The 24,271-nt window shown below is 36.9% G+C and overlaps 1 protein-coding gene across 6 annotated transcripts in view; it reads right to left on the reverse strand.

Moving 5' to 3' along the window:
* CRPPA (CDP-L-ribitol pyrophosphorylase A) overlaps nucleotides 1-24,271 on the reverse strand; it is a 362,372-nt gene that overhangs the window by 158,638 nt on the left and 179,463 nt on the right. For 5 of the 6 annotated variants that reach the window (XM_044946504.2, XM_045166361.1, XM_025290928.3 and 2 more), the window contains 2 exons: nucleotides 14,872-14,946; nucleotides 14,322-14,414 (listed from right to left, as the gene is read on the reverse strand). The exons of the other annotated variant lie outside the window; for it this stretch is intronic. In XM_044946504.2, coding sequence (XP_044802439.2) covers nucleotides 14,322-14,414; nucleotides 14,872-14,946 — 168 coding nt within the window. The remainder of the gene's footprint in view (nucleotides 1-14,321; nucleotides 14,415-14,871; nucleotides 14,947-24,271) is intronic. 6 annotated transcript variants of the gene reach the window in all.

The following is a 24,271-nucleotide window of genomic DNA, read 5'->3' on the forward strand; positions in this document are numbered from 1 at the left end:
CACAGAGTCAGACACAACTGAGCAACTAAAACTTTACAAGAAAAACCTGCCATACCTAATATAAAAAACTGATCTTGGATCAAAGGAAAGAAAATGGCCCAATTATGTCTTGTAAAATGAGAGTATTCTACTAAATAATTTCTAAGATTCTTTGCTTCTTTAACAACTTCTTGCTACTCGAAAGGGCAAGTACTGACATCCCTGACAAACGTCATGTGATAAAGTGAAATGAGCACAGCACTTATTCTTGAACTGAGAATAATAACATCTGTGATAATCAACTCTTAGGGCTGCTCTGAGGATTAAATGGGATCATTTATTTTAAAAGAAAAGGATGATGACTCATTATTTCAAACATTCAATGTGTCTGTTATTATTAACATAATTACACTATTAATATGTATTAACAGGCCATATTTGGGGTGAGAATTGGGTTCTGAGAATTATAAATGTAGTGAGTGTTGCATTTCTTACAAATGGGAAGAACAAGAAAAACAAGATCAGTTATATTCTCATTGGTTGAGCCAAAATCTAAGAACTCAGTTATTACCATAAACACATTAAGTTTTTCAAAAAGACAGGTACAGTTATTTCTGAAAGGATCAAGAAATGGGTATAATACACTACTCAGAAGAGACATGCAGACTTAACAATCCTGTCATTCCAAAATAAGAATTTTCCATTACTGACACTAGAATTATCTTGGCAACACTAGTTCATTCTACTTTAGCAGGTACCAGTGGATAAAATATCCCAGCACTTGACTACAGTGAGTATCAACTTCAGAATCCCATAAAATAAAACCTCTGATGCCTGGAAAATTGAATCATACTATACTTTTCAAAAGGTTCACATATAAACTTATTGCAAGTAGCATTCAAGCCAAAGCATGTTTGGAACAAGAAGCTTTTTTCACTGATTCCATCATCTTTTCATTCTTTCAATAAAAGAACAGTTGAGTTTCTAGAAAACCACCAAAGTAATCTATTTGTAGGTAGCTATAGATTTTTATCCCAAGGGAACAGTGCATAGGCTTGGGAATATTCTTACCATCTTCCTGTCTCTAATGAAGCAACCCACAGACAAGAATTTGTTTTATTGTTTTTGCTTTTTCTCAGAATATATAGCATTAGAACAGAGAAAATTTTGTAAAAAAAAACATGACACATCATGCCAACACTATAAAAGACTTGGCAAAAGCATTATAATATGAAAGATATTTTAAATTGTGCCTATAACCTGAATTCTATCAAAATTCTACTATTAAGGAGACCTTGGAGGAAAGTGGCATGCCTTCTCAAGTAGGTTTTAGGATTAATAACTTCTGTACAAACACACACACACACACACATATAAAACACCAACACACAAATGCCTGGAAAGCTTTTGGACATGAGTGAAATCTTTCCAATTATTTCTGCCAACAAATTCATGATAAATCATCTGCCTATTCAGCTTTCAGAAACAAATAAAAAAACCCTTCTCTAACATCACCTATTTTGCTTTTATTCACTCTACTTCACATGAGGTAAAATTGGAGATTATACTGCCTTTCTTATTAAAGAAAAAAAGTGAAAGTGTTACTCAATCATGTCTGACTCTTTATGACCCCATGGACTGTATGTAGCCCACCAGGCTCCTCTGTCCATGGAATTCTCCAGGCAAGGGCTCTGGAGTGGGGAGCCATTCCCTTCTCCAGGGGATCTTCCTGACCCAGGGATCAAATCTGGGTTTCCTGCACTGCAGGCAGATTCTTTACTATCTGAGCCAGCAGAGAAGTCCCTATTCACTAAACCTTAGTACTTCTATCTCTTAAATATATCTTGATTATATCATTTCTGCCCAGTCACTGTACAACTCCCCTAGTCCTAACCACCACCATTAATTTTTAGACTCATTGCCATAGCCTCTAAATGAAGTCAAATGCACCAAGGAATCCCTCTGGACCACTTCAGCCCATTCTCTGTGCTGCATCCAAAATGATGTGCACAATGCAGAGGTGATGACATCACTTTCCACTGTGCAGCGCTCCGTTACAGAGCTCAAACTTGACCTGCACCTGTGTAGTTCACATCGTAACTCTCCCCAGTGTGTAACTCATTCTCTGCTTCTGATATGCCGGCTCTTTCCAGTCAAACCACTCTGTGTGCTACTGTTTCCAAATAGAAATGCTCTTCCTCTTAGCCCTCAGAAACTCAGACCTCACTCAAATATCAGTTTTCAAATTTCAGCTTTCTCCCTTATACTTAAGATCTATCCTGATATTCTACTCTGGGCTAAACTGCCCCTTTCTCAAACAGACCAAGTTAAAGTTCTTACCTTGGGGTAGTAGACAGATAGTGACCAGGGTCCTGTGACCTCCCAGCCACTGGGTCACTTTCCAGGCTAATTTCCATCATTTAATTAATTTCTTATTATTAGGAATCTTCATTTACAAAAATAAAAATACCAAAACTAAATTACTACCTTACTTAATAAAATCTAGAAAATTAGCACATATGGAAATTCCTCATTTCTTCTAAAGATGTAGTTTTTAAACATGTTATTAAATAAGCTACACGTATGTCAAAATACCTGACACAGAGATATTCAATGAATGTTATATGAATTTATATTAAGCAATTAATTAATCAAGAGAGTAGGATAGTTCCCTGTAAAGTGCTAACTTTGTTTTTTTTTTTAGTCACTAAATCCTATCCAACTCTTTTGTGACCCCATGGACTACAGCCTGTAATTCGCCAGACTCCTCTGTCCATGGAATTTTCCAGGCAAGAATACTGGAGTGGGCTGCCATCTCCTTCTCCAGGGGGTCTTCCCAATCCATGAATCAAACTCACGGCTCCTGCACTGGCAGGGGGGTTCTTTACCACTGAGCCACCAGGGAAGCCCTAAAGCACTACCTAGACAGCACTTAAAGCAAGTTTAAAATGAATTAGTAAGAAACAGCACTGGTGTGAGTTTTAATGATTATGAAATCACTTTCTGGCAGGAGCTGGCTACACATGGAGGGACAGATTTCTTGAGAGATGGGGAGAAAAATTAATCTTGCAACTCTTGTTAAAGACACACACAAAAAAATAGGGGTAAGTGCCAAAACAGAAGGGCTAGACTTAACCCAATTTTTTTAAAAAGCCAGACAATGAGAACAGGAAGATAAATAAGAGAGAAACAAATACAAGAGAAACCATTTTTAAAACTCCATGAGTCTTGTGATAAGGATTAAAGTACAGAGCGATCAATAATTGCTCAAAAAAGGAATATCCTACCACCTGATTTATATTTAACATGACTATGCTGCTACTGTTAAGTCGCTTTAGTCGTGTCCAACTCTGTGTGACCCCATAGATGGCAGCCCACCAGGCTCCGCCGTCCTTGGGATTCTCCAGGCAAGAACACTGGAGTGGGTTGCTATTTCCTTCTTCAGTGCATGCAAGTAAAAAGTGAAAGTGAAGTCTCTCAGTCCTGTCTGACCCTCAGCGACCCCATGGACTGCAGCCCACCAGGCTCCTCTGTCCACGGGATTCTCCAGGCAAGAGTACTGGAGTGCGGAACATGACTATAATCATCCAAAATTGCTCTACCATATCTTTATGTAAAAGGCAATCACTGTGGATCATACAAAAGTAAAAAGATGTCATAAAATCCTGTAGTACAGACAATATTTTTAGAAAGAGAAACTACTTAGATGCAATCAAACACATTCCACTCTTTTACAAATAAAAATTCTGACCTAAAGTTCAGAGACATGAAATAACTTGGCAAGGTCAATAGGTATGTTATTTACTCATCTAATACTTGTACCTTGAATACCACTCCAGGTTCACTTCTTTACCATGCCAAAAATCTAGAACTTAAAAGGCAATTCTTTCTATTCAACATCTCCCTTATAATAATGCAATTTATATTTCTCCATGAAGTAAAATTTTCTTAGATATTATAAACAAAGCCAGGTTTGGCTATGTTCATATTAACATCTGTGTTAGTTAATTTATAATTAATTAATGAAGTATAACATGTAATTTTAAAATAATAAATGATACTGAAATACATTTGGTCCCATCTTTGTAAAGAAATAGCATAACATAAACTAAAGGCCATTTCCACTGTTTAAAACAGAATCCAGTGCGTGCACACACACACACACACACACAAATCTAATAAAAGAAATCCCCAGGCATATTTTTTGAAAAACTGAATGACAAAACCAATTGTTCATTTACTTTTCAAGAGATATAAAATTCATGTAAGCCTCTTAGTAAAGGCAGCTACTTTCATTTACTTTGCTCCTGTGCATTTCATGTTAAATTCTATAAACTCATTTACTAGAACAGCAGCGCCAAATAAATTCACAAACAACTTTGCTCATCTGACCAAGTTTAGTAAACTACTTAAAATAGGCAATTAAATAGTGACTCCAAAACCCCATAGTTAATCAAAAAAAAAAAAAAAATTAATCAGAAAACCAAGCAAAAGTCCTCTGGAATTCATTCTATTTGTACATCCATTAGAAAATCATTCTATCTGAAAATAAACAACCTTTATTCATTAAAAGAAAGACGATCAGAAAGTATGTCCTGGGAGAATCAGTTCTTTATACATCACCAGTTACACATCCATCACAATTAATCTTAGGTAATTTCCATACCCCATAACACAAACTTTCCAGTAACCATTTGTCCAGAAGCAAATATCTCCTAAAACTTAAAAAAAACAGTCAATTCTTTCTATTCAACACCTCCTACAAGAATGACTTCATCATTTCTCATCTTTGTGTTGGACATGAATCCCGTCATGACTGAAATTGCTAAAAGGTTCTAAAGGTATTTTAAACTAGTATTTATTTAGATTTTATTATTGATTTAGACAGGAAACACCTGAGACTCACTATATACAAAGACAACAAATGAAAACATTTGAAGAATTCTGTGGAAGTGATTGCACTTTTACCACAGAAGCTGTGTATAAACCTGAGAGAAAACTTGAATGTATCTAAACTGATGACATCATAAACATTTAACATGATAAAGTTAGAATTTTCTAAGGGAAAAATCAAGGTATCCATAAGGCTACAAGAGCAACATGGTTAAGAAAGGAGTAAACAATCTGCCTGCAATATGGGAGACCTGGGTTTGATCCCTGGGTTGGGAAGAACCCCTGGAAAAGGGAATGGCTACTCACTCCAGTATTCTTGCCCGGAGAATTCCATGGACAGAGGAGCCTGGCGGGCTACAGTCCATGGGGTTGCAAAGAGTCAGACACAGCTGAGTGACTAACACTTTCAGTTTTCACTAAGAAAGGAGTAGAAAGGGGAATTGGGCTGAATCCCTAGGTTATTCATTGGCTACTAAACACTCACTCAAACACACACACACAAATCCATTATGTAAAGTTTAAAAAAAAAAATATATATAAACTAGAGACCTGAAACATACATAGCTGGTTCTTGAAAAATGTGGGAGTTAGGGGTGCCAACGCTTTGATAGGTAAAAATCAACACATAACTTATAGTCCGCCCTCCAAATATGTGATTCCTCCTCTATCCCATAGGTCCTCAGCATCCACACATTCAACCAGTTAGGATGATGTAGCATTATAGCATTTAACTACTGAAACAAACCTGCACAAATGGACCTGCACAGTTCAAATCAATATTCTTCAAAGGTAAACTGTGCCTGGTAAAAAGCAAACCCAAGACGGAGGCAGTAAGAATTACAATAGGAAGTGCTCTCTCTGTTTGTCTTGTAAGAAATTTTACCTCAAAAATAAATCTTCTTAACAAAAAACACATCTCACATCTTCTTAGTCTGGTAGTTGTAGGGTTAAAAGGATGAAATATATAGAACAAGAAGTGAAAGTGAAAAATATACATGATAGGTTAAGAAATTTAACAAGATCACAGATTTTTATAACTTAACTTCAATAAAGGATCAGTACCCTGTGAAGCTAAAGTAAGAAACTATTAGCATTTAAAAGAAGGAATCAATATGTTTTTCCAATTGTCATTTGTTCTTTACTAGGAAGAAATGTTAAACACATATATTTGGGTATGTGTGTATTTTTAATCTTTTTCCATCTTATTATTTAACACATTCATGAGAGCATAAGAGTAACAAGTGTATATGATAAACTGCACATTGGATTGATTCTGTTCCTGGCTCTGACCCTGGTGAGCGTGGAACCTTCTGGAAACAATTTACATCTGTGACAGTTCCCCAGATGTGAATGTATCAAGTGTCGATTGATGTTGGCTTTCTATTTTTTTTTATTTGCTGACATGTTCAAATATTAAACATTTTGAAGTATTTTAAAGATCATGTATTCTGATCTGTTATGTCAATAAGCTACTTCCTGAGAACCAGAACTAAATTAGGCACTTTTGAAAGTTTATTTATGTTTTTCAAAGCATTAAAATTCCATATGGGAATTTATGTTTTTTGCTTAAGTAAATTCATGAAAAGATTCCTATCTTTTCTAAAGCACCAATAAAATGACTGGCTGCATTGTCAGAGGAAAGTAGAGTCCTACAGTAATCATCCAGATAATTACCATAAAATTTTTGCTGTGGAAAGTGGTAAACTGTTTTATCAAGTAAAATTAAAGAGTTTGCTTGGTTTCTCAATTTTGAATTTCCATTTAGATTTGTAGCCAATTTTCTCCTGCTTTTAAAAATTAAACATTTCTCTGGTGCCTATTACATGATCAGCTATGTTTATGCAGAAAGTAATAATATACTGTTCTTAATCTCATCTGATGGGGCTTCCCCTGTGGCTCAGCAGTAAAGGATATGCCGGCAATGCAGGAGAGCCATGAGACTTGGGTTCGATTCCTGGGTGGGGAAGATCCCTTGGAGAAGAGCATGGTAACCCACTCCAGTATTTCTGCCAGGAGAATCCCATGGACAGAGGAGCCTGGCAGGCTGCAGTCCATGGGTTTGCAAAGTCAGACACAACTGAAATGACTAAGCATGCACGTAATCTCATCTGATAGTGGTATTAAAGAATGTTTTATGAAAATCCTGCCAGATCCAAATAAATTAGAATCTCTATTTTACTTTCTGGACCTGGAAAATATTTTTTTGACAGTTCCACAACTGGCTTTACATAAACTTGGATGGAAAATTGCTTTGGTTAGTTCTGTCTCCTTGAACTCTCTTTTCCATTGTTGGGGAAAAAAATACCTCTCTGATCATTAATTCCTAAGCAGATTCAGGCTACGAGTCAGACTCTTAGCACTTTAGTGTCTTATACAGTTTAAGTAAAAGCCTATGTAGGTTTTTTTTTTGAAGTGATTTTTATATCAGAAATATTGTGACTTTACCTTTTACTAGTTTGCTACTTTATTAAAACAGTAAATTTTAATAAACATAATAAATTTTAGCAAATTTATTTTATTGCCTTTTCTAAATATTTATCATTATGTAGGTAGTGAATAAAAGTAAACAATAGGAGTAGAAAACAAAGAAATGAACATGTCCCACGTTGAAAGCTACTATTTCGGATGATTCCAAAAAGAGCTTGCAGATGACCCTCTTGACAGCTGCAATCTGAAAAAGGTACTACCAGTACTATATACTCCCTGGTAACCACAAGAAAGAGAAGCTAACAAAAACTTCAGTCAACTCAGGATAAAAAAACTTGGCCCCTTGATAACTTACGTGATAGACTAAGCAGCATCAGAAATCACATCTGAGAAGGATTCTTAAACACAATTCCTACACAACTTTATGAAAGAAAGCTTTTTTTTTTTTTTTACTGTTCATAAGTTTTTTATTGTTACAAAACACAGAGAGGGATCTAAATTTTTTAAATTCCTTCATGCCAACCAGTTTCTAGTTTAGAAAAGACTTTTTTCTTCTTTCAGGTAGAGAGTAGACTGGTACAAGATGTGCTTATTATCCAAATTTGTGTTCCTAGGGGCTCATAGTTGAAAGGTGGCATAGGATAACAAATGCCATCCTAAGGCACACAGACTCACTGAGAATTCATACAAAGTGATCCGCCTGACTATCTCTGCCCATTTTAATGCTGGCACCTCTTTTGCCATCTGTCAGTTTCCAGTTGGCTACAGAAATCTGGAAAATTCTAATAATTGACTATAATTACAATTAAGTTATACCTACCAAAACAAAAGGTTTTCTAAGTTGATCAAATTAACATTGATTAAACTCTTTAAATCATACTTAACATCATCCTGGAGAAGGAAGTGGCAACTCCCTCCAGGATTCTTGCCTAGAGAATCCTGTGGACAAAGGAGCCTGGTGGGCTGCTGTCCATAGGGTCACACAGAGTGGGACACGACTGAAGCAACTTAGCATGCATGCATGCCTAACATCATCGACAATTAAGAACCTGGCAAAATTAGGCTACTTAAAATACATAAAATGAATATAAGAAGGATGACCAAATAGATAGTCCAAAAAAGTATTTTGAACACAACAGTAATAAATACTTTTTAAAAAACTGAAAATATTCAAAGATGTCCTTGAAGGAAGTCATTACATATTACCATATAAATGTTTACAAGGTCATTCAAAACATAACCTAAATTTTAAAAACAGAAGACAAAATTATATTAATAAATATCAGTTCTTCCAAAATAAAACCCCAATTACTTGTCCTACTCTTCATGCTAAAATTTTGTTCCTTTCTTTACATAGATCTTAAAGCAGCAGCCTCTACCTGTGCCAGTTTATCTTAAATAACAAAACCCTCCTACACTAAGTATTTCCTAACTCATTTTGCTTTCATAAATGCCAGGGAGAAGTTAATCTTTGAAAAACCAAGACTCCTGCAGAACTATGTGAAATCTTATAAAAATAAAAATAAAACTAAAACCTAAGAGTCCGATGCTGGGAGGGATTGGGAGCAGGAGGAGAAGGGACGACAGAGGATGAGATGGCTGGACGGCATCACTGACTCGATGGACGTGAGTCTGAGTGAACTCTGGGAGTTGGTGATGGATAGGGAGGCCTGGCATGCTGCAATTCATGGGGTCACAAAGAGTCGGACATGACTGAGCGACTGAACTGAACTGAATCATCCCAAATACTTAGAACCCAGCACCATTACCTATCCATTCCTTTAGTAGTTAGCTCCCTCCAAGAGGTAAATGCTCCAGATGAAGCTCCCGATGAAGGAAGCCACATATACCTTTGGAATGACTACTGAATGACAGCTAACGGGGAATTCCAAAAATACTGTCTGTGTCTACATGAGAATATAATAGAAGAGACATGTGGGCTTCATCAATTCTGTAGGTCTGACGTCAGTTTTTTAGCACTGAGAACATGACCTAATGTTTTCACGAAACAAATGTCCCAGCTAAACTGACCTGCAGTTCCCTTTCTTCTGAATACTCATCCCTATACAGTAAAACATGATGGCACTGCAAACAACAACCTTAACTAGACAGTCTCTTAGTTGAAAAACCCTCACATACACTTACTCAACCACAATTTTCATCTGGCTGATTCCTACCAAGTCTTCCCCTCTTCAGATGGACTGAAAATCAAAGTTGATAAACCTTTCTACAGAAAAAAGGAATCCTGTACTAAATTTCAGCCAGACAAAATAGGACTGTAACCATTTACAATGTGCTCTGTGCTCAGTTGCTGAGTCATATCTGACTCTTTGCAACCTCAGGGACTATAGCCCACCAGGCTCCTCTGTCCATGATATTTTCCAGGCAAGAATACTAGAGTGGGTTGCCATTTTCTACACATGGATTCTATAACCATTGAATCACACTGTCCCAGAATAAAATTGGAGGTACTTTTCTATGACTCTAATTGTCATTTTGCATTTATTTTCTAATGAATAAAATCTATCAGTTGAGGGAAGCAAAGGAATGGACTAATCTTAGAACTTAAGAGAGCTTAACAAAAGCCTTATAGAAAAAAAAAAAAAAAAAACCCATGGTAAGGTACTCTCTGTCATGGTTTAATCTTCTAGAGAAGTAATTCAGATAGAAGCAAAGTAGACACACCATAGCCTCGGAGCTGCCTGGTTCACATAACGGTGGATTGCAAAGTCATGTCCAACTCTTGTGACCCATGAACTGTAGGCTGCCAGGCTACTCTAGGCATGGGATTTCCCACGCAAAAATACTGGAGTGGGGTTCTCATTTCCTCCTCCAAGGAATCTTCCTTACCCAGGGATCAAACCCACATCTCCTGTGTCTCCTGCATTGCAGGTGGATTCTGTACCCATTGAGCCGCCACAGAAGCCAAAAGGTGGTTCATATAATATCTTTTGCAGACATATATACATATATTGTGGAGAAGGCAATGGCAACCCACTCCAATACTCTTGCCTGGAAAATCCCATGGACGGAGGAGCCTGGTAGGCTGCAGTCCATGGGGTGGCGAAGATTTGGACATGACTGAAGCAAAGCAGCAGCAGCAGCATACATATATTGATGCTTTTGAACTCTGGTGTTGGAGAAGAGTCTTGCGAGTTCCCTGGACTGCAAGGAGATCAAACCAGTCAATCATAAAGGAAATCAGCCCTGAATATTCATTGGAAGGACAGATGCTGAAGTTGAAGCTCCAATATTTCGGCCACCTGATGCAAAGAGCTGACGAATTGGAAAAGACCCTGATGGTGGGAAAGACTGAAGGCAGGAGGAGAAGGGGACAACACAGGCTGAAATGGTTGGATGGCATCACTTATCATGATTAACTGGACATGTGTTTGAGCAAACTCTGGGACGTGGTAAAGGACAGGGAAGCCTGGCATACTGCAGGGTCCATAGGGTCGCAAAGAGTTGGACATGACTGAGAGACTGAACAACAACAATACATATATATGTAATTGAAAAAAAAAAAGGTTCACATAATATCTTTTCAATTACATATATATGTATATATGTCTGCATATATATTTATACTTACATACCCACACACTGTATCTACCTGTGTGTATATATTTTTCTCTTTAATGTGAAAATTATGTCCCCAGATATCTATACTCTTTTATTTTATAACTATAATATTTTCTACACAGCTATTGATATTTATTTGGGGAATATTTGAATGGCTCTGCCAAATTTTAAGTCACAGGGAAACTGAAGTGGCCTTTTGACAATTTGGAGGCAAAGGAGCATCAGAAGGAAAACAGATGAAGCCTTTAACAATCATTCACAGGACAATTCAAAAATCTGGTGACAATTTATTTGGCTCTCAAAGAAGGGAGCATTCTTTACCTTCCCAGTGGTTTGCTCCAGCCCAAGGATTCAGATTCTAGATGTGTTCTTATGACATTTTCCTATGAAGTTTAATAATAACCCTAATATCACCATGCTGACTCTACCTATGCAATGGGAAAATAGTGGGTAAGCAAATATTATAGAGTGAAAGTGAACAATGTACAATTTTTATGGTAAACTGACTTATAAAAATACTATTCTAAAGCTAGTCCTCTTAGATGTTTCCTTCCTAAGTAGAAGACTGTCCATCTTTTCCCTTAGCTTGATAAAGAATGCTAGGTAGCCAAAAATATCTAGCATTTACTAGGATGAAATGGAACTTTACAGAGGTCAACAGAAAACTGAATTCAAATACCTATGGAAGTAATACAAAGGACTTAGATTGAGATACAATTGTGGCAATAAACTACCAGTTCAGTTGAGTCGCTTAGTCATGTCCTACTCTTTGCAACACCATGGACTGCAGCATGCCAGGCCTTCCTGTCCATCACCAACTCCTGGAGTTCACTCAAACTCATGTTCTTTGAGTCGGTGATACCATCCAACCATCTCATCCTCTGTCGTCCCCTTCTGCCTTCAATCTTTCCCAGCATCAGGGTCTTTTCAAATGCCAGTTCTTTGCATCAGATGGCCAAAGTATTGGAGTTTCAGCTTCAGCATCAGTCCTTCCAGTGAACACCCAGGACTGATCTCCTTTAGGATGGACTGGTTGGATCTCCTTGCAGTCCAAGGGACTCTCAAGAGTCTTCTCCAACATCACAGTTCAAAAGCATCAATTCTTCTGCGCCCAGCTTTCTTTATAGTCCAACTCTCACATCCATACATGACTCCTGGAAAAACCATACCTTTGACTAGACAGACCTCTGTTGACAAAGTAATGTCTCTGCTTTTTAATATGCTATCTAAGTTGGTTATAACTTTTCTTCCAAGGAGTAATCGTCTTTTAATTTCATGGCTGCAGTCACCATCTGCAGTGATTTTGGAGCCCAAAAAATAAAGTCTGTCACTCTTTTCATTGCTTCCCCATCTAGTTGCCATGAAGTGATGGGACCAGATGCCCATCGTGACATTGTACAGGAGGCAGGGATCAAGACCATCCCCAAGAAAAAGAAATGCAAAAAGGCAAAATGGTTGTCTGAGGAGGCCTTACAAATAGCTATGAAAAAAGGAGAAGCAATAAACTATAAGAATTAACAATTTAAAAACTTTGAGAGAGAGAGAGAGAGAATGTGTGTGTATTTGATTAAGAGAGGCAGAGGAAAGGAGGAGAGGAAAATTCAGTGATGACACAGATTCCCACCTGGGTAACTGGAACAATTGTACTACTGCTAAGAGAAGTCAATTGATGGGGAATGTGTTCTGTGATAGATCTGATATGCTAGCTGTGAGAGGACAGTCAAGTACTCAAATGGAAGTACCTAATAAAATGCTGAACAATGTAGAACTGAAGCTCAGGAATCAGACTAGAGCAGCAGCAGTGAGCTTTGATTCATCTCATCCAAACTGGAAAGAGCAGGAGCTAGGCTATTAAATGAAACTAACATTGCATGGCTGCCAAAGGCCCAGGACTGTAACATGAACTATATTTAATCATTTAAACCCTGACAATAAAGTAGGGCTATAGTAGCCTCATTTCTAAAAGGAGGAAAGCAAGTCTCAAAAAAGTGAAGTCACTTGACCATAGAAACGAGGTATTCTGAATTCAAGCCTTTCCTCTCTCTACAGTACCATTCTGCCTCTTCAGAAGAATATCTGGGAACATGATATAAATGAGGCTTCCCAGTGGCTCAGAAGTAAAGAATCTGCCTTCCAATGCAGAAGACACAGAAGATGCAGCTTTGATCCTTGGGTCAGGAAGATCCCCTGGAGGAGGAAATGCCAATCCAGTCCAGTAGTCTTATCTAGAAAATTCCATGGACAAAGGAGCATGGTGGGCTACAATCCATGGGATCACAAAAGAGTTGGCCAAAGAGTTGATACGAATGAAATTTCTAAGCAAGTGAACATGGAGAGACGAACAGGGAGCCAAACAGAACTCTGACTTTATCTCCATCCTATAGAGCCTTAGAGACCTCCAGCACTGGGAACACTTCATGATGTTCCTAAAAATCTCAATGAAAACATCCATATTTCTGTTAAAATCAGTCACATGAGGAATTTGGATTTCCACAGTCAGCAGCAATCGTGGAACTCACCTTTAGGGCATGAAGTCAAATACAACAGGCCCATGAAATAATCAAACTTCCCCCAACTGCTAATTCATTTCTACATGCACGGCTTTGTTGACAGCTACTTATTTTTAGTACAAATTTTCTTTATTCTGTATTAATAATCTCACCTAACGAAAGGTAAATTTCCACACTATGGGACAGGCCTGAGCATTAGAATTCAGCAACTGCTAAGCAATTGTTTCGAGAACTTCATGTTTGGAATCCCTTCCCGCAGCAATGCTGCTGACTGCAGATTCTTATCGGCTGGTTCCTCAGGCCTGGGCTCTGATTTTATTACTTCTCGGTTTTGCTCTCTGAAATTCTTCTCTGCCTCACAGTTTTAAAAGCCAATAAAAGTAAATTCTGTACTAAACATAGAGCTTTAGTCTTTCATAGAAAAAAATCTCTCAAATTTTCCTGGGTGATTTTTCTAGGACTTCTCTCTCATTGGTTGTTCATTCTACTTTTGCTGTCCATGGGACAGAGAAGATGAAAAAAAGTAAGAGTATTTTATTGGATATGATTTTTCCCCATTGTTTTTTTTTTATCTTTGGGATTTCTTCTCTAACGGCACTCTGATGATACACTAAAATAAAGTTCTTTCACATTATCCAAACAACTGGTCAACTCAGCAATAAACTCTGCAATTCAAATGAAGGGAAAGACATGAAATTTTTGCTAGGTTGAATTAAATTGTTTTTCAAACCTGTCAGTTCAACCAAATAATTGAAATACTAAGTACCTGCCGTTAGAGAAGTCAGAGCGAGAAAGTACATTCAAGAATCCACCAAGAAGAATTTCTTCATTTAGGTTTAGTTCGATTTAAGTTGGATGAAATTTTGTTAAAAAGAAAAGTTCAATTTCAAAGAAAAAAGCGTAAGTTGAAAAGTGAATTAATTAACTTACTGAAATAACCACAACAGGATATAAAATGGAAAGATTACTCTCTTCCAGCATATTCAGTAACCTCTGGGTTTCTTCAAAATCAGAGGTCATAACCTGAAAGACCAGAAAAATAAAAGAAAGTGAAAAGAAGTTAAGTGACTTAAGAGTTAATTCAAGAAGAAAAATGGAGAGCTTTTAAATATTTAAACATTCAAAATATCTATCAAGCTTAATTTTAAATTTTCAAACAATGCTGATACCCATAAGATTATAGCTATTAAAATTTAAAGAATTCATTAATTCAAACCTGTCTTTTTATCTAATTTTTATCAGAAACTTGAAAATACTGTCTAAAGAAATATCACTCTCTTCTCATTATGGGAACTAGGCTGTAAGAAAATGTTATTTCCTTATTTCAAAAGACAAAAATAACATTTTGAAATAAATATTGAGTAATACAGCTCACCTATCAAAATCTTAAATATTTAAGAATCAAGAAAACTAAGTACTCTTCCACATTACATTCACACAAATTCTCAAGTACTTTCAATCACTTGTATTTACTACTTACATTCACACAAACAAAATTGTAGCATTGCTCTAAGATGATTTGCTGAAGATCTTGGCCAGATGTGACTTTTACATGCTAGGACAAAGAACATACAGGAGAATAGAGTTTACAAACTACACAGAAAACCAAACATGAAGATAGATAACTATATGAACACAAAATTTCTATAGGTACATAAAGCCAAGGACCATATATAAAAACAAAATAACTCTGACTTAAGTTTCTAAGGCTAAAAAAGAAAAGCATTTGAAATAGTCCATAAATAGTTAATATTATTGTAGCAAATAAGGATATAGGAAATTGTTTTAGATAAAAAGAGGTAGAAAAAGCTCAAGATATATTCAGGACTAGGTAAATAGTCTGGCTTTTTTTATATAAAAATATACTGCAGAAAATAACTGAATAAAATTTAAAAGTTGGTTAGATGAGATTTGTTAAAAGATTCTGGAAGCATGTTAAATTTCACTAAATATGGAATGACTAGAAATAGGGAAAGCAACCAGAAATTATATCATAAGAGGGCTTATTCTGAGGGTCAGAATAGGAAGACCCTGAGCTCACCCCTCCCATGAAAACACCAAAACTACAGATATATATAGAATAATTATCTTTGAGAATGACTTGAACATTAGCAGAACAGACTTTCTACAACCAAGGATATAAAGAAAAGGCTGCATCAAGACAGGTGGGGACAGGCTGAGGGGCAGTCTGGTCAGAACCCCCACTCCTGGTGCCTCACTCCGTATGCAGGAGGAATACTGCAAACGTGAAGGTCCCCCCTGAGGAGCTTGGAGTCTGAGCCCCATGCTGGATTCCCCAGCCTGGGGCAGAGGGGCCTGCACCAGGAAGAAGAGCTGCTATCATATCTGGCTTGAAAAAACAACATATGAAAACTTCCTAAATCTGGGGAAGAAAATAGACATCCATGTCCAGGAAGTATAGAAACTACAAAACAAAATGAATCCAAAGAGATGTATACCAGTAGGGACACATTATAATTAAAATGTCAAAATTCAAAGATAAAGAGACAATCTTAAAATCGGCAAGAGAAAAATCAATTAGTTATATACAAGAAAAGCTCCATAAGACTATCAACTATTTTTTTCAGCTGAAATTTATAGCCCCAGAAGCAACTAGCATGATATATTCAAAGTACAGAAAGGAGAAAACTTACAACGAAGAATACTCTACCTGGCAAGATTATGATTCAAAAATGAAAGAGAGATACTCGAGTTTCCCACAAGCAAAAGCTAAAACAGTCTGTCACCATAAAACTGGCCTTACAAGAAATGTTAAAGGGAATTCTTTAAATGTAAAATGCCATAGCTAGAAATCAGAAATTTATGAAGGAAAAACCCACTACGAGGCAAATATATAGTAAAGATAGTAGATCAACCACCTATATACGTAGTATGAAGATTAAAAAACAAAAGTAGTAAAAATCATCTGTATCTAAAATATTTAAGTGATACCCAAAGTAAAAAGATATGTGACATCAAAAACATAAAACACGGGTAAGAATAAAATGCTGTGCTAGAATGAATTTGGACTTAAGCCACCATCAACTTAAAATAGACTACTACATACATAGTTTGTCATATATGAATTTCATCGTAGCCACCATGAGCCTCATGGGCTTCCTTGGTGGCTCAGTCAGTAAAGAATCAACCTGCAATGCCAAGACCCAGGTTCAATCCCTGGGTCGGGAAGAACCCCTGGAAAAAGAAACGGCAACCCATTCTAGCATTCTTGCCTAGTAAGTCCCACGGACAGGGCAGCCTGGTGGGCTACAGTACACGGAGTCACAAGAGTCAAACACGACTTAGCAACTAAACCACCTAAACCACCATGGTAACCACAGGCCAACAGCCTCTAACAGATACACAAAAAATAAACACAAATGAATCCAAACATAATGCTAAACAGAGGCATCAAATGACAAGGGAAAAGAACAGGAGAAGAAAGAGAGAAAGAACTACAGCCCAATCAGAAAACAACAAAATGACAGTAATTGTATACCTAATCAATACTCATTTCAATCTAAATGGACTAAATGCTACAATCAAAAGACACAGGGCGGCTGAAAGGATTAAAGAAAAACCAAACTTATCTACAGGTCACCTTCAAGTGACTTATTTCATATCTAAAGACACACACAGATACACACAAAGTAGCAATACTCATATCAAACAAACTATGTAACAAACTGTACATTTTTTAAAACAAAAAATGTAACAAGAGAAAAAGAAGGTCATTATATAAAGATAAAGGGATCAATCCAGCAAGAGAATATAACACTTGTAAATATCTATGCACCCAACAAAGGGGCACCTAAGTACATAAAGCAAATATTAACACATATACAGGAAGATACCAACAATAATATGATGATAAACTTTAACACTCCACTTACACCAATATTTAGATCAGAGAGAATATCAGTAAGGAAATATTGGCCATAAAGACACAATAGACCATATAAACTTAGATATGTACAGACCTTCAACCACCAAACAGAAGAATACACATTGTTTGTAAGTACACATGGAACATTCCCCAGGATAGATCACACATTAGGTCACAAAACAAGTCTCAATAAATTAAAAACTAATTCTTTTCTGACCCAAACAGCATAAAACTATAAATCAATTACAAGAATAAAACTGGGGTAGGGGGGAAACCACAAAAATGTGAAACCTAAACCAAAAGCTACTAATCAATCAGTGGGTCAATGAAAAAAATCAAAGAAGAAATCAAAAATTAATCTAAAACAAATTAAAAGAGAAAGACAACATTCCAAAGTCTAAGGGATACAGTGAAAGTGGTTTTAGGAGAGATACTTATAGTAATGCAGGCCTACTTCAAAAAGCAAGAACAACCTCAAATAAACAATCTAACTTTGCACCTAAAGGAACCAGGAAAAGATTAGTAAAAGATACACAAAGTTAGTTGAATGAAGGAAATAATGTCTAAAATACAATGCTTGTTCCATAATAAAACTGGAAACTCTGTAACTCAAAGAGCATTGTCTCTTCAGTAGAACTCAGCTTTAATTCTACCTAATTTTGACAAGGTATTTGAGAAAGAGAAGTATTTAAGAAAGAGAAGGTTTGAGGTCTTGGCTATGCTATAGAAATTACGTGGCTCATAAATTTCAAAAATTTTATTTTTGTTTAAAGTTTTTGAGTAGATATTTCAGAGAGAACATTAATTTTTAAAGAAGACAGAAACAAAATACTGCCATAGTAAAAGAGAGAAGAAAACAGCTTGCACTGTGTAACACTGTTTGTTCAAGAAGTTTCATCTTCTAGATATTACAGGGAGATTATTTTTCAGGGGTCTCTCCTGTATCCAAACATTTTTAAAGGCATGAATAGCTAGTATACACCAAACTGACTTTTCAAGGATGTTCATATAGCAGGCAGACTTTCAAAAACAGGCAAAACCTTCTTGGAGCAAATTTGCTTGTGTTCTAGAAAGTAGAGACATCTCTCTCTACAGACAAGATCTGCTTGGCATTCTAGAGTAATAAAGACAACGTCTCTCTTGTAAGAGGAGGATGGGCTGGTTTGCCAGCAGTCCCAGTATAACAGCAGTGCTTCTCAATAAGAAGATTCTTTTTAACGTGCTCCACTGCCTAACAGCATCCATCTCTACTGACATTTCCCTGGAGGAATTGCAATTCAGAAAATCACTGCTGCTCTGTTATTCTCCTTACTGCTATAGTCCTAACAAACTCTATTCACTGACTCTGGAGTTTCATGTCTTTTGCCAATATTTACAACATCAACATGTGTGTTTGCATACAAAATGATTATAATCCTCAGATCCTGCCTAGTTTCTGACTTGACAGAAAATGAAATAAGGCAACTATGTATCTTAACTTCAGCAAATATGAGTGAATTCTGAACTCAAAAAAAATGACTTACCTAAAAATTTTTTTCCTTTGGAGATAACATAAAATAAGATCTACGACAAAAACATGAGGGATATTCCAATTTAGCTTTTCAAGTATTAAAACTGATAAAATCCTTGAGAACAGGGAATGGGGTCTCTGAGGACAGAAACATGTTTGTAAACACTAGCACATACTCAACAAATAGGTTTTTAAAATTTAGCAGTCTTGTTCCCAAAAAAAGAAAAAAAGGATATGTTCTTAAAACCAACTACATGGAAGTTTTTTAAAAAGGTAAAAAAAAAAAAAAAAATCCAAAAATAACACTACCTAGAAATAATCACCCTGAGCATTGGATAAGTATCATTTCAACAGTCATCTGTTAATAATACATGCAGTAAGCTGCTAGGACAAAAGGACGAAGGAACAGGAAAAAAAAAAACAAAACAAAAAACGCAATTATATGCACGTCATTTAAAAATTCTTTAGTGTTAGCAAACAAAAACAAAAACCCTTAAACATAATAAACCTGAAATTGCTGCTAAACTTCAAATTATTCTTCACCTCCAGGGAGCTTTTCCTAAATGTTAAGATGTCATGAACCGGGGGAGGACACTGGACTTTCAATGGCAACACACTGCATGTGTAAGTCAGTGTTAACTGATTTCCTTCTAGGATAGAGAAAGAAATAGCATATTGTAATTCTGCCCACAGCCTGGTTCTGGTCAATCATACTTCTACCCTGACAAGGCTTATTAGATTCATAGCCTATTCTATAGCCATAATTCACACAAGTTGACATAATATATCTATGCTCAAGACAACAGCTTTAAACAAAATCTCTCCATTTATAAATTCATATTAATTCACTTCTCTATTTGATGGACTTCAAATGCAAGTAGTTTTTCGTTTGTTTTTTAATACAAGCCTCAACATTTTTACATTCATTGAGTGTTTCCTTCTATTCTGGAAAAATAGCTTATCTGGGAATAAAAGTTCAGTCCACACTTTTCCTCAAAGATTTGTAGTCTCGGCACAACTATATTCAAACACAGAGCATTGTCCTGATGCTTTTTAAAGTCCATATGTCATTTACTCACTCTCTAGTCACCATTTTTGGGGGGTAGATTTCAACTTCAATAGTTCTAACAGAAAATAGACACAGAAGTTACATGAAATTTTTTCCTGTTGTCTAATTAAATGACAACTTGGCTGGTGGTAATATTCTTGGATTCCACTTTCCTTCCCTCCAAAGTTTACAGACAATGATTCATTGTATGTATTTGAATGGTAAGTACTGTGAAGGTGTAAGAGGTCTGGCAGACTGTCCTCCTTTCTATAAGTTTTGGTTTTGTTTTTTGCTCCTAGGTACCTACCTGAAGAATTCTTTATGAGGAAGTTCAAAATCTTAATTAGAATCAGACCATATTTACATTTTCAATTGCTGTTCCTCATTTTTTTCTGAAAATATACCCTTTACATTTTACAGAACCAGTTAGGCATTGCAATGAAAGTTTTTTCTAACTTTCCCAAATAATATCATTTGTCTACTTGACATATTACATAAATATAGTCCATACATTGGATGCTTTTATCATTATTCACATCTATTCTCTATTATTTATCATTTAATCTTTACTTTGAATACACTGTTATTATCTCAAGTTTCCCTGTGATAATAACTGACCTTTGCTTCTATGTCTAATATACTAATTATTTCTACTACATTGTTGCCCAATTGTCTCCATAGTTCTCATTCCATTAAACTCTTCAAATACTGTCTTTTGAATTTTTAACCCTCTTGAATTCAGATTTTTACTGAGTTTTTCTACAGAACCAAAAGGAGAGAGAATATTTTGAGAGGTAGGAGAGTCTTGAGGTTTCTTCCAGGTTTTTAAAATCAGATTTGTGTGTTTTTTGATTTTCAGTATGCATTGTAAAGCTTATTAATTATTATTTTTACAAACTGATGAGTTTTAAAATGATAGAATGATAGGCACTGATAGTATTCCCTGCCTCTGCTGAAGTACCACGGAGAATTGAGGAATTTGCCCACTTTTCCAGACCTTCATTTTTTTAACCCACCTAAAAAAAAAAAAAAAATCAAATTACATTTTTTTTCCATCTTGAAACTGAGACTCTTAAAATAATTGTTTCCAGTGAAGTTTAATTCTTTTATTTGGTCATACTGCTTTCCTCCAAAACAGAAAACAAACAATATTTTCCATGCTTGAGTAAAGAAACTTAAGATTTTACCTAAATATAGCAGAGGAGACTTTGACGCCTTTAATAAACAAAGACAGCATTAGACAATGCTATTAGGCTGTTTATGAAAATATTCTATGGCATCATCTTAAACTGTCATTCCTAATGTTTCCACATTCAAACACAACAAATGGAACAATCTGCTGGCTAGAACTCCTTGATCTGTAAATATTTTGGTTCAAAGAACATTTAAACAAAATTTAAAACAACCTTCCAATGTGTTTAGTAAAATTTAAAAAGCATACCCCCCACTCCCCCACAAAAAACCACCATGAAATATTTTCCTTACATCATAAAAAAATAAGAAATTCAGAAATATTTACTACTAACAAAATGGAAACATCTGCATATTCAAAATACTATTTAAAGTAGGGATCTTAGGAAGGAAGCTGGGTTGCCAAAAAACGTTTTCCATTTCAAGAATAGTTAAGGCTTAACTAAGGATGAAAGGCTTTGGTTTCAGGTCCCATGAGCCAGAGGTTCAAAAATGTGTTTCTGAAAGCCAGCCCTCTTTTTATAGACTATATTAGCTGGATCATTTCTTACTCTGAATCCATCAATTTCTCACCTCCCTCCCATTCAAACAAGGGCACTAATGTGGGTATATGTGGGTATACACAAGGGAATCAATGGAGAAGGAAATGGCAACCCACTCCAGTACTCTTGCCTGGAAAATTCCTTGGATGGGGGAGCCTGGTAGGCTACAGTCCATGGGGTCGCAAAGAGCTGGACACGACTGACCGACTTCACTTTCTTTCTTTCCATAGTTCCTTACTGGGGGCAGGAGGAGAAGGGGACGACAGAGGATGAGATGGCTGGATGGCATCACTGACTCGATGGACGTGAGTCTCAGTGAACTCCGGGAGTTGGTGATGGACAGGGAGGCCTGGTGTGCTGCGATTCATGGGGTCGCAAAGAATCGGACACGACTGAGCGACTGATCTGATCTGATCTGATCTGAGAGTTCCTTTTGGAGAAGGAAATGGCAACCCACTCCAGTGTTCTTGCCTAGAGAAACCCATGGACAGAGGGGCCTGGTGGGCTACAGTCTATGGGGTTGCAAAGAGTCATCCACGACTAAGCAACTAACAAGCAAACACACACAAGGGAATCAGAAAGAGATGAACTTTTCACTATGGAGACAACACATTAATAATTTACAATCCTGTGTTGGCTAGTGGGTAGGGGAAATGGGGCAGATGTTGGTCCAAGGGTACAAAGCTTCAATTATGCAAGATGAAAATATTTTGGGGATTGAACGCATGATTCAGTTCAGTCACTCAGTCATGTCCGACTCTTTGAGACGCTATGGACTGCAGCACACCAGGCCTCTCTGTCCATCACCAACTCCCGGAGTTTACTCAAACTCATGTTCATTGAGTCAGTGATGCCATCCAACCAACTCATCCTCTGATGTCCCCTTCCCCTTCCACCTTCAATCTTTCCCAGCATCAGGGTCTTTTCAAATGAGTCAGTTTGTCTCATCAGGTGGCCAAAGCATTGGAGTTTCAGCTTCAGCATCAGTCCTTCCAATGAATACTCAGGACTGATTTCCTTTAGGATGGACTGATTGGATCTCCTTGCAGTCCAAGGGACTCTCAAGAGTCTTCTCCAACACCACAGTTCAAAAGCATCAATTCCTCAATGCTCAGCTTTCTTTATAGCCCAACTCTCACATCCATACATGACTACTGCAAAAACTATAGCTTTGACTAGACGGACCTTTGTAGGTAAAATAATGTCTCTGCTTTTTAATATGCTGTCTAGGTTGGTCATAGCTTTTCTTCCAAGGAGCAAGTGTCTTTTAATTTCATGGCTGCAGTCACCATCTGCAGTGATTTTGGAACCCCAAAAAATAAAGTCTGTCACTGTTTTTGCTGTTTCCCCATCTATTTGCCATGAAGTAATGGGACAAGGCAATGGCACCCCACTCCAGTACTCTTGCCTGGAAAATCCCATGGATGGAGGAGCCTGGTGGGCTGCAGTTCATGAGGTCGCAAAAAGTCAGATGCGACTCAGCTACTTCACTTTCACTTTTCACTTTCATGCATTGGAGAAGGAAATGGCAACCCACTCCAGTGTTCTTGCCTAGAGAATCCCAGGGACGGGGGAGCCTGGTGGGCTGCCGTCTATGGGGTCGCACAGAGTCGGACACGACTGAAGTGACTTAGCAGCAATGGGGCAAGATGCCATGATCTTAGTTTTCTGAAGGTTGAATTTGAAGCCAACATTTGTACTCTCCTCTTTCATTTTCATCAAGAGGCTCTTTAGTTCTTCTTTGCTTTCTGCCATAAGCATGGTGTCATCTGCATATCTGAGGTTATTGATATTTCTCCCGGCAATCTTGATTCCAGCTTGTGCTTCATCCAGCCCAGTGTTTCTCATGATGTACTCTGTTTATAAGTTAAATAAGTTTGCATATAAGTACAGCTTTGATGTATTCCTTTCCCAATTTGGAACCAGTCTGTTGTTCTGCGTCTAGTTCTAACTGTTGCTTCTTAACCTGCATACATATTTCTCAGAAGGCAGGTCAGGGGGTCTGGTATTCTCATCTCTTAAAGAATTTTCCATGGTTTATTGTGATCTACAAAGTCAGTAAAGCAGAAGTAGATATTTTTCTGGAACTCTCTTGCTTTTTCCATGATCCAGTGGATATTGGCAATTTGATCTCTGGTTCCTCTGCCTTTTCTAAGTCCAGCTTGAACATCTGGAAGCTCACGGTTCACGTACTGTTGAAGCCTGGCTTGGAGAATTTTGAGCATTACTTTGCTAGCATGTGAGATGAGTGCAGTCGTGCAGTAGTTTGAGCATTCTTTGGCATTGCCTTCCTTTCGGATTGGAATGAAAACTGACCTTTTCCAGTCCTGTGCATAGCATGGTGGCTATAATTAACAATGGTATCTGGTAAAACCAAAATTACTTAAGAGGGTAAATCTTGTCATCTCACCCCAACTTCCCAAAAATAAAATGGTAATTATGTGAGGTGATGGACCTATTGGCTTGACTGTGGTGATCATTTTAAAGTGTGTAACAAAACATCAAGTTGTATACATTAAATATGCACAATTCTTATTGGTCAATTAAACCTCAATAATTGGGCAGCAAGGAGATCAAACCAGTCAATCCGAAAGGAAATCAAACCTGAATATACACTGGAATGACCAATGGAGTGCTAATGCTGACACTCCAACATTTTGGCCATCTGATGCAAAGAGACAACTCACTGGAAAAGACCCTGAA

Source organism: Bubalus bubalis, chromosome 8 (assembly GCF_019923935.1).
Source record: "Bubalus bubalis isolate 160015118507 breed Murrah chromosome 8, NDDB_SH_1, whole genome shotgun sequence".
Lineage (NCBI taxonomy): Eukaryota > Metazoa > Chordata > Mammalia > Artiodactyla > Bovidae > Bubalus > Bubalus bubalis.